Source organism: Oncorhynchus gorbuscha, linkage group LG18 (genome assembly GCF_021184085.1).
Source record: "Oncorhynchus gorbuscha isolate QuinsamMale2020 ecotype Even-year linkage group LG18, OgorEven_v1.0, whole genome shotgun sequence".
NCBI classification, from domain to species: domain Eukaryota; kingdom Metazoa; phylum Chordata; class Actinopteri; order Salmoniformes; family Salmonidae; genus Oncorhynchus; species Oncorhynchus gorbuscha.
The window spans coordinates 14,462,126-14,473,079 of record NC_060190.1 but is presented as its reverse complement, the minus strand read 5'-3'; the positions used below and the strand labels follow the sequence as shown (position 1 = coordinate 14,473,079).

The 10,954-nt window shown below is 42.6% G+C and overlaps 1 protein-coding gene and 1 long non-coding RNA gene across 5 annotated transcripts; one reads left to right on the top strand and one right to left on the bottom strand.

Moving 5' to 3' along the window:
• Positions 1–918: 918 nt before the first annotated feature.
• Positions 919–2,841, bottom strand: LOC124003360. Of its 3 annotated transcripts, XR_006833211.1 has the most exons (4): positions 2,280–2,841; positions 1,637–1,832; positions 1,203–1,543; positions 925–1,056 (listed from the first exon to the last, which is right to left on the bottom strand). It is a non-coding gene; the product is annotated as an uncharacterized LOC124003360 (long non-coding RNA). The 3 variants fall into 3 exon arrangements; XR_006833210.1 differs by having other exon boundaries at positions 919–1,036; positions 1,637–2,841; XR_006833209.1 differs by having other exon boundaries at positions 1,637–2,841.
• Positions 2,842–3,251: 410 nt separating this feature from the next.
• Positions 3,252–6,246, top strand: LOC124003358 (group XIIB secretory phospholipase A2-like protein). 2 transcript variants are annotated; one of them, XM_046311537.1, is made up of 4 exons: positions 3,252–3,700; positions 4,618–4,706; positions 5,397–5,562; positions 5,880–6,246. In XM_046311537.1, the coding sequence occupies exons 1-4, from the start codon at positions 3,445–3,447 to the stop codon at positions 5,996–5,998; spliced, it is 630 nt and encodes a 209-aa protein (XP_046167493.1). In that variant the 5' UTR covers positions 3,252–3,444; the 3' UTR covers positions 5,999–6,246. The 2 variants fall into 2 exon arrangements, with proteins under 2 accessions (XP_046167493.1, XP_046167494.1); XM_046311538.1 differs by having other exon boundaries at positions 3,303–3,700; positions 4,618–4,694.
• The last annotated feature ends 4,708 nt before the right edge of the window (positions 6,247–10,954 follow it).

Below are 10,954 nucleotides of genomic sequence, written 5' to 3'. Positions count from 1 at the left end.
GAAACATGTGCGCGTGCACTCGTATTCTTAACCTTAGGGGATTCAGAAATATGTCAATGCCAGGCTTTGTCTCCTCAGCTGTCACCGACTCCTTTGTGGCCACTGGCTCCTCCATGCTGATTGGCTTGTCGTTTTTAGCCAGTTCCTCAATGTCCTTGTCCCTCTTCAATGCCTGCATAGGAGACATAAGCCCTAGTTAGTAGAGAATGGTAACAGGGAGCACCAATATGTCAGTCTGTGTAAGAGAAGGAGTGTCTCTCAGGTAGACAGTTACTGACTGCCTCCAGTAGCTGTTTGGTGAGCTCAGTCAGGGGTTCATGGGAAAACCTGCACTGGTCTCCTTGGTAGCACTTCTCGTAAGTATGGAAGAACTTGCAGGGGAAACTGTGGGTATTTGGTCAAGGAAATAAAGACAAAACATCTGCAGCTACCCCTACGACAGCCATTTTGTTGTTAAGTTAGTATTTTGTGATCAAATTTGAAGTTTTTCACAAAATATAACAAGAGGTAGAAGGACAGATACACAAGGAAACTGTACTAAAAACAGTACAGTCATTTCCCCCCCTCACCCACCCAGTGGCAACCACTACATAAGGGACATTTCGAATGAGCTGAGAAAAGGATATTGTGCATGTATATGCAGCTCTCTCCTTTTGAACAGGATCCCTGGACGTAGAATTTACACACTTTGTTGATCGAGTAGTTGACATCCAGAGCATGTTCTAGCTGGCAGTCATCACCCTGCAAAACAAAATAAGTTGGGGTCTCTATAAAAATGGTCAGGCCAGTGACAGTATTTACTGTAAAAGAAGTCAACATAAACATACCTGACTATCATTTGAATATATTGGGTTTAGGTTCAATGACAAGTGCCCATTAATATTGTTACAATTTCTAATCATAAATGACAGAAACCTGCCTTTATGCACTTTCCCCTGAGGAAATGTCGACAGATTAACCTGCCGTCAATCTCCAAAGCATTCTGGTCTTTGAATTCCTTTGTCATGTTCTTCTACCCCTTTCCGGTCAAAGTTTCCTGGAAGATGTTGGAATCAGCTGTGAAAATGTACATTAGACTGAAATCACAGACTTGGGAACCTTAGCGGTAACCGAGCACATCGTAAAGCTACAAATGACATTTCTATGGATATTGACAAGGAAATATGCATGATTTCATTTTGAATTACTAGTGTTAAACGTACATCATTTGGGAACTGTCGTCCACCTCTAAGTGACCGGTCAGTGCCTCGCTTTGACCAATCACCTCTTCTGAGAAAACCGCCCCTCTTGTCACAGCCCTGGCCTCTATTGCTCCACTCGGCGCCCCTGTTGGAACCACCGCCGCCCCTGTTGGAGAAGTCTCTGGGCTGGTTAGTTCCGCGTCCACCCATTCCGGTAAAATCCCCACCCCTCCTGGCAGAGTTTGCCCCTCTGCCTCTGGCCTGGTTGTCAAGTCTCTGCTGCTGGGGCTCCCGTCGCTGCTTCTTCTGCTCCCGTCCTTTCTTCTCGTTTACACCTTGAACATCCTTGATCTGATCAGGATCTGTGGAAAAAGTTAAATTAAATTAATATCCTATACACCTTTTAAAGTCTGAATGCATTGATAATAGTAAAGGGTTAATCCATAAAAACCCACCCTTCTCTGTAGCATGACCTGGGGATGCACCCTCCTTGCTATCACTGTAGAAGTCCAGGTCTCTACTGAAGTCAAAGCCTGGTTGCTCGAAATCACACTTCACTATGTTGTAGTCTCGGGCCACAGAGTCAAACTCTTTATAAGATTGTGATGGGCATTTATGGAGCTTACTTTTCTTGGCCTGACCACACTGCTCCTGTAGAAAAATACAAAAAGGGTAACGTTATAACACAAAATCAAAAGGGGCAATACCAAATGGTAATGTTTGTGGCCTATTTCTATACCAACTTTTTAATCTACAGTAGGGCTCGCCACCACGTTCCTGGAGAGCTACCGTCCTGTAGGTTGTCACCTCAACCGTAATCTGGCGCAGCTCAATCTAATAATTATCTGGTTGATAAACTGAATCAGGTTGGTTACAACTGGGATAGGAGCGAAAACCTACAGGAGAGTATCGCTCCAGGAACAGGTTTGGGGAGGCCTGATCTACAGGTATGTGGTATGCAATTCGCCTAGTAGTACAAAGCACTGCACAAACGCAAGATAGGCATATGTTAGTTAGGCTTATGTCAATGTTTAGCAAAAAAACTTCTCCATCCTGAATTTGCCTATTCAGCATCTGTTTAGTACATGACACATTCACCGGTTGGTCCCCCTTTTTCCTCTTCCTGGGGCCACTCTGACACCTTTGCAATGGCCACTTTCTGGACTTTCTTCACCTCCAGTTTAACTGGTTCCAGTTGCCTTTCATCCCTTTGAAATCTGAGAAATATTGGATACAATCAATTGTCACAGTTGGCTATGTACTCCAATTCAAAGCTGAAACACATGACTATGTTAGTTAACTAGTTACATTAATCCAGCATAGTAAAAGAGACACAGTAGAAATAATGACTACTTGTATTATAGTAGCTTACCTCTCTCTCGGCTCACAAGGCGCCGTGTCAAATTCTTTGTTTGGAAGACTTGAAAAAAGGCTGGTGAATGACATGTTGCTGACATACACTGTCTAGGTCAGTTATATACTGCAGTAGCTTGCTAACGTGCACCTGCACCCCGCTATCTTGACGCTCGCGCACTTCACTTGCAAACGGTTCGTCTTGTTAGATGAGCGAACAGCACAAACATGTTTCCATGACAAGTACTATAATTTCGATTACGAAGCCAGTGCTATCACCAAACAAACAATTCACCAGAGAACGACATTACGTTTTCCTTGCTTATTTCCGAGCACGTGTGCACTTCGTCGCCGCCTAGGGGCCATTGCGTTCCTTCGGAAGTAGTACTTATCGAAGTGCACGTTCTAATCTACAGCATGAGAACATGTTGAAAGATAATCATCAGTCGTATTCATGACACCATTAGGTCTCTGGGCCAAGCTTTGCCTGTATTCCTCTAACCATCATTTGTGTGAAGTACAATTAGTAGGTTGACTGTTTCATGCCACAATCACCAGTCTATTGTTATAGTCAAAATTGGTGACAGATGCCCATCAGTCTTTATAGTCAAAACACTGAGACCAATATGATTACAATGAAGCACATTAACATTACTAACAGGTAAATATAGCACACCTTGGGCACCTTTAAAACATAAATACAATCTAGATAGGAGCTGACCTTCGTTCCTCCACAGTGGAGGCTGTCCCGGTGTCTAGCTCAAAGTCCAGGTCTGGGTGCCGGTTGACGTGACAGTGAGTTGTCTTGTTCCCTCTCTCTGTGTGTTTGTGCTTCTCATTCCTCCAGCTGAACTCTGTGGATCGTCAACGCTGTGTCCCTAGCTGTCCCTTCGCTCCTCTGAACCTCAATATGACACACTGGGCCTCCCTTGCTCTCCTTCTGGTTTTGGGCCTCTCCATCCAGGGGACCCTCTCCCAGGACGCTGAGGAACCTGCACCAGTGGACCCAAGCCAGGCCCCTGTCGACCCCTCCCAGGCAGAGGATGAGGACGAGTGGGGACTGAACTCCGTTAGGGGAGGCTTTGAAGCTGTCAATGGATACTTTGACTCCATGCTGGAGCTTATGGGCGGACGCGATGGAGTGTGCCAGTACCGCTGTCGATATGGTAAGAACATGACCCACTCCTCTGGCTAGCCTATCATACATGTATCATATGCGTGGCATGCCAACGATAGTCAGAGGAGTTCGCGAAACAAGTCCATCTAGATCTAGACCAGGCTTGTGATTAGTTAGCCGAGATAATCTGTTTTGTACAGACCGCTTCCATGTGATCCTAAATTCAAATTGTGTAATGATTATCCAGCAGGTAGAGAGCCATTATAGATTAGGGAGATGGTACACAATGGAGATAAACATAGACATTAAGATTTTCTGAAGTCTTAACATATCCTCATGTTGAAGCCATTCAAACTCTCAAATGCAAGAATGCCGTATAACTGATTAGGGAGAGTTTATACTAGGGATTAATTTTACATTACTAATAACCTTTATCACCTCACATCTGATAATGCACCTTAGTCAGTGGACTATGAGCAAGGAGAGATAGCTGGCAGAGGTAAAGTGTGAAATAGTCAGCGATTCACAGCTAGGCTGTAGTCTTCACCATTGATATATGTCCATGGACTTTACCTGTATTGACCATGGACCCTGTTTTGGTTACCACCATTTATGAACTGATAATCTTCCACAACAACGTCTGTTGTCTGACATAATTTACAGACATCCAACCATTGGGCACACGGGTGAATCAACATCATGTCAATGAAATTACGTTGAACCAATGTGGATTAGACTTTGAATTGACATCTGTGCCCAGTGGGCTACCTTTGCTGAGTTGGTCAATCAAGTGTGAATGGCGATCAAGGTTGGGTTCCGTTCCATTTCAAGTCAATTCAGTCAATTTATGAAGTAAACGGAAATTCCAGTTCCCATTTTCCTCATTGGAATTTAAAAATATAAGTGGAATTCAAATATTCCTCATGGCATTTCTTGAATTGAACTCTAACATTCTTTCTACCTCAGGTAAAGCTGCTCTTCCTCGCCCTGACTACCAGATGCAGGAGCCCAACGGATGCAGCTCCTACTTCCTAGGCCTTCCGGTACCCAATAGTGTATGCATATATAGATGATTGGAAACACACGCACACACACACTTTAATGCTCAGTGAAACATTTCAACAATCAAGTATTTTTATAGAATGCAAATCAAAATAGTACATTGGTCATACAACTCCAATAATATACAGATTGAACAGTGCACATACACTGAGTGTACAAAACATTAGGAACACTGACCAGGTGAACGCTATGATCCCTTATTGTCACTTGTTAAATCCACTTTAATCAATGTAGATGAAGGGGAAGAGACAGGTGCCTCAAGACAATTGAGCTATGGATTGTTTATGTGCTATTCAGACCACGAATGGGCAAGACAAAATATTTAAGTGCCTTTGAACAGGGTATGGTACTAAGTGCCTGGTGCACTGGTTTGAGTGCGTCAAGAACTGCAATGCTGCCGGGTTTTTAAACGCTCAACAGTTTCCTATGTGTATCAAGAATAGTCCACCACCCAAAGGACATCCAGCCAACTTGAGCATTGGAGTCATCATGGGCCAGCATCCCTGTGGAACGCTTTCGACACCTTGTGGAGTCCATGCCCGACAAATGGATGCTGTTTTGAGGGCAAAAGGTGGTGCAACTCAATATTAGGAAGGTGTTCTTAATGTTTTGTACACTCAGTGTATAACACCATCATAGCACGCATGCACACACACTCACCACCCTTGTCCTGTTCCATCAAGGTTGATCTGGGTATCCCTGCCATGACTAAGTGCTGCAACCAGCTGGATATGTGTTACGACACCTGCGGCTCCAACAAGTACCGCTGCGACTCCAAGTTCCGCTGGTGTCTCCACAGCATCTGCTCTGACCTCAAGAAGAGCCTGGGCTTCATGTCAAAGGTCGAAGGTTAGTCAACCTGATGCAGTATACATGGAAAGTTCCACAGTCTGAAAAATGTAGAAGCCGTCAAGCCCTTGATTCCTCAACTCCCTCTCAAAGTCCAGTGCAAGAGGCGCCAATGTCCCTCCCCTCAAACTTTCTCCAATGAACTTTGAGGGGATGCAAGGAATTAAGGATACACTTTCATACAGAGCCACAGATTACACCTACAGTCCTATACCTGAACTTTATTGCACTTTCATCAGGCCTATTGATATTTTGCTCAAGATGTTTAAATAGGCCAGTAATTATCACTCATCCCCATGTCCCTCTTTACCTTCTAGCCTGTGAGACGGTAGCAGACACCCTGTTCAACACAGTCTGGACTCTGGGCTGCAGGCCCTACATGAACAGCCAGAGGGAAGCCTGCCTCTGTGAAGGAGAGGAAAGGGATGAGCTTTAAATTAGGGTTATAGACATACACACACACTCGCATATATATGCACACAACACACACGCACAGCTCTCCTATTCACCAAGTTATATGGGATACGTCACTCCAAATGACTGCTGGAGAGGCGACTTGGCTATTTGTGTAATTTATTTGGTGTGTTTTACTTGGTTTTGTTTAACAGAACAAGTGCTGTATATTTGCAATAATTGTTGGGTTTATTTTTTAAATCTGCAAAAAAAACATGTACTACAATACAATCTTGTATTTTTGTCTTCTTGAGTTGTGGAAAATCTGAGATTGCCATGTGCTTCAGACTGCATCTCTTCCTGATAACAGGGGAACACAGAATGCACACAAATATACTGCACATGAACTTACAAAGATGACTGCCACACATTTTCTATTAAGTTCAAATGTGTTTTGTCTCGCCATAACTTAATTCATGATAAAAAAACAATATTAGCCCCATTACACAGAAATTATACTTTACTCCACTCTTAGTCCTGAGATACAAAGTGAAACAGGACAGGTTCTATAGAAATAGAATCTCGGAATTAAAAATAGTCAGTTTCCTGGCTTTTATAACTAAGACAACCTCCTGGTACTGCCCATGCCATAATAACATAAAAGCAATCTGAACATACAGTACACTGAAAAAAGCTTCAATATGAATCCTCAAAGGATATAGCCAAAAGACAAATCCTAGGGTAGTATTACTATACTGAACAAAAATGTAATAGCACCATGCAACAATTTCTAAGAGTTCATATAAGGAAATAAGTCAATTGAAATAAATTCATTAGGCCCTAACTTGTGGATTTCACATGACTGGGCAGGGGTTTAGCCATGGGTGGGCCTCGGAGGGCACAGGCCCACCCACTTGGCAGCCAGGCCCACCCACAGCCAGGCCCAGGCAATCAGAAAGATTTTTTTCCCCACAAAAGGGCTTTATTACAGACAAAAATGCTCCACAGCACCCCCCACGTTGTCTGCGGTTGTGAGGCCGGTTGGACGTACTGCTAAATTCTCTGACAACAGCTCTGGTGGACATTCCTGCAGTCTGCAAGCTCCCTCAAAACTTCAGACATCTGTGGCATTGTGTTGTGTGACAAAACTATACATTTTAAAGTGTCCTTTCATTGTCCTCTGCACAAGATGCACCTGTGTAATGATCATGCTGTTTAATCAGCTTCTTTATATGACAACTGTCAGGCGTTTCAAACGTAACTTGTTCTGAGACTTGGAGTGGTTGTTCCCCTTGCTCTGCATGGGTAACACTGCTTCGAGGGTGGCTGTTGTCGTTGTGTTCCTGGTTCGAGCCCAGGGAGGAGCGAGGAGAGGGACGGAAGCCATACTGTTACACTGGCAATGCTAAAGTGCCTATAAGAACATCCAATAGTCAAAGGTTAATGAAATACAAATGGTATAGTGGGAAATAGTCCTATAATAACTACAACCTAAAACTTCTTACCTGGGAATATTGAAGACTCATGTTAAAAGGAACCACCAGCTTTCATATGTTCTGAGCAAGGAACTTAAACGTTAGCTTTCTTACAAGGCACATATTGCACTTTTCCTTTCTACTACAACACTTTGTTTTTGCATTATTTAAACCAAATTGAACATGTTGAACATTGAACAAATTGAACATTTAATTTATTTGAGGCTAAATTGATTTTATTGATGTATTATATTAAGTTAAAATAAGTGTTAATTGAGTATTGTTGTAATTGTCATTATTACAAATTAAATAAATAAATAAAAATCAGCTTTTAATTATCTGTATTGAAAAATCAATCGGTTGACCTCTTGAAGCAACATCTCAAGACATCAGTCAGGAAGTTAAAGCTACTTCTTATGGATAGGTAGGAGGGTAGCATCCCACCTGGCCAACATCCAGTGAAATGGCAGAGCGCCAAATTCAAATTACTATAAATATTAAACTTTCGTGAAATCACAAGTGCAATACATCAAAATAAAGCTTAACTTGTTGTTAATCCAGCCAAGGTGTCAGATTTCAAGAAGGCTTTACGGCGAAAGCAAACCATGCTATTATCTGAGGACAGCGCCCAGCACTCAAATGAATAACAAATCATTTTCAGCCAGGGAGTTGCGACACAAGTCATAAATAGTGATATAATATATGCCTTACCTTTGAAAATCTTCTGTTGGCACTCCAAAATGTCCCAGTAACATTACAAATGGTCCTTTTCTTCGATAAATTCCTTCTTTATATCCATAAAAACTCAGTTTAGCTGGCGCGCTTCCGTGAATAATCCACTCGGTTTCCCTCTTACAAAATGCATACAAAATTAATCCCAAACGTTACTAATAAACTTATCCAAGCAAGTCAATCAAGGTTTATAATCAAACCTTAGGTACCCTAATACCAATAATAAACAATACAATTTAAGACAGAGAATCGTTATTGTCTTTACCGGAGATAAACAAAAAGAACACGCTCTCTCGGCCATGCGCTTGGAAACGCTACAGCCAAAATGGGAGCCACTTAGAGAAACTAAAACCTGTCCCTCATTCTTCCAAAAACCAGCCAGAAACTCTTTCTAAAGACTGTTGACATCTAGTGGAAGCACTAGGAACTGCAATTGGGGACAAATTTGCCCTATTATAAAAGTGCCAGGCATTGAAATCAGTGGTATGCTGAATTTTTTTAATGGTCTTTCCTCTGAGTTTTGCCTACCATTTCAGTTCTGTTATACTCACAGACATTATTTTAACAGTTTTAGAAACTTTAGAGTGTGTTCTATCAAAATCTACCAATTATATGCATATCCTAGCTTCTGAGCCTGAGTAGCAGGAAGTTTACTTTGGGCATGCTTTTCATCCGGACGTCAAAATACCGCCCCCTATCCCAAAGAAGTTAAAACTTGATCGCAAATGGGTTTTCCAAATGGACAATGACCCCAAGCATACTTCCAAAGTTGTGGCAAAATGACTTAAGGACAACAAAGTCAAGGTATTGGAGTGGCCATCACAAAGCCCTGACCTCAACCCTATAGAAAATGTGGGGGCAGAACTGAAAAAGCGTGTGAGAGCAAGGGGGCCTACAAACCGGACTCAGTTACACCAGCTCTGTCAGGAGGAATGGGACAAAATTCACCCAACTTATTGTGGGAAGCTTGTAGAAGGCTCCCTGAAAGGTTTGACCCAAGTTAAACAGTTTAAATGCAACGCTACCAAATACTAATTGAGTGTAAGTAAACTTCTGACCCAATGAGAATGTGATGAAAGAAATAAAAGCTGAAATAAATAAGTCTTTATACTATTATTCTGATATTTCACATTCTTAAAATAAAGTGCTGATCCTAACTGACCTAAGACAGGGAATTTTTATGAGGATTAAATGTCAGGAATTGTGAGAACTGAGTTTAAATATTTGGCTAAGGTGTATGCAAACTTCTGACTTAAGTATTCAGACCCTTTGCTATGAGACTCAAAATTGTGCTCAGTTGCATCCTGTTTCCATTGATCATCCTTGAGATGTTTCTACAACTTGATTGGAGTCCAGCAGTGGTAAATTCAATTTATTGGACATGATTTGGAAAGGCACACAACTGTCTATAAAATGTCCCACATTTGACAGTGCATGTCACAGCAAAAACCAAGCCACGAGGTTGAAGGAATTGTCCATAGAGCTCCGAGACAGGATTGTGTCATAGTACAGATCTGGGGAAGGGTACAAAAACATTTCTGCAGCACTGAAGGTCCCCAGGAATACAGTGCCCTCCATCATTCTTAAAATGGAAGAAGTTTGGAACCACCAAGACACTTCTTAGAGTTTGGCTGCCAGGCCAGACTGAGCAATCGGGGGAGAAGGGCCTTGGTCAGGGAGGTGACCAAGAACCCAATGGTCACTCTGACAGAGCTCCAGAGCTCCTCTGTGGCGATGGGAGAACCTTCTAAAAGGACAAACATCTCTGCAGCACTCCACCAATCAGGCTTTTATGGCAAAGTGGCCGGACGGAAGCCACTCCTCAGTAAATACCGATGACAGCCCGCTTGCAGTTTGCCAAAAGGTACCTAAAGACTGACCATGAGAAACAAGATTATCTGGTCTGATGAAACCTAGTTTGAACTCTTTGGCCTGAATGCTAAGTGTCACGTCTGGAGGAAACCTGGCACTATCCCTGCGGTTAAGCATGGCGGTGGCAGCATCATGCTGTGGGGATGTTTTTCAGTGGCAGGGACTGGGATACTAGTCAGGATCGAGGGAAGCAAAGTACACAGAAAGCCTTGATGGAAACCTGCTCCAGAGCACTCAGGACCTCAGACTGGGGGCGAAGGTTCACCTTCCAACAGGACAACGACTGTAAGCACACAGCCAAGACAACGCAAGAGAGGCTTTGGGAAAGGTCTCTGAATGTCCTTGTGTGGCTTAGCCAGAGCCCGGACTTGAACATCTCTGGAAAGACCTGAAAATAGCTATGCAGCAACGCTCCCCATCCAACCTGACAGAGCTTGAGAGGATCTGCAGAGAAGAATGGGAGAAACTCTCTAAATACAGGCGTGCCAAGCTTGTACCCAGTAAAACTCGAGGCTGTAGTCGCTGTCAAATGTGCTTCAACAAAGTACTGAGTAAAGGGTCAGAATACTTACAGTGGGGCAAAAAATGATTTAGTCAGCCACCAATTGTGCAAGTTCTCCCACTTAAAAAAAGATGAAAGAGGCCTGTAATTTTCATCATAGGTACACTTCAACTATGACAGACAAAATTTGAAAAAAAATCCAGAAAATCACAATGTAGGATTTTTTATTAATTTATTTGCAAATGATGGTGGAAAATAAGTATTTGGTCAATAACAAAAGTTTATCTCAATACTTTGTTATATACCCTTTGTTGGCAATGACAGAGGTCAAACCTTTTCTGTAAGTCTTCACGAGGTTTTCACACACTGTTGCTGGTATTTTGGCCCATTCCTCCATTCAGATCTCCTCTAGAGCAGT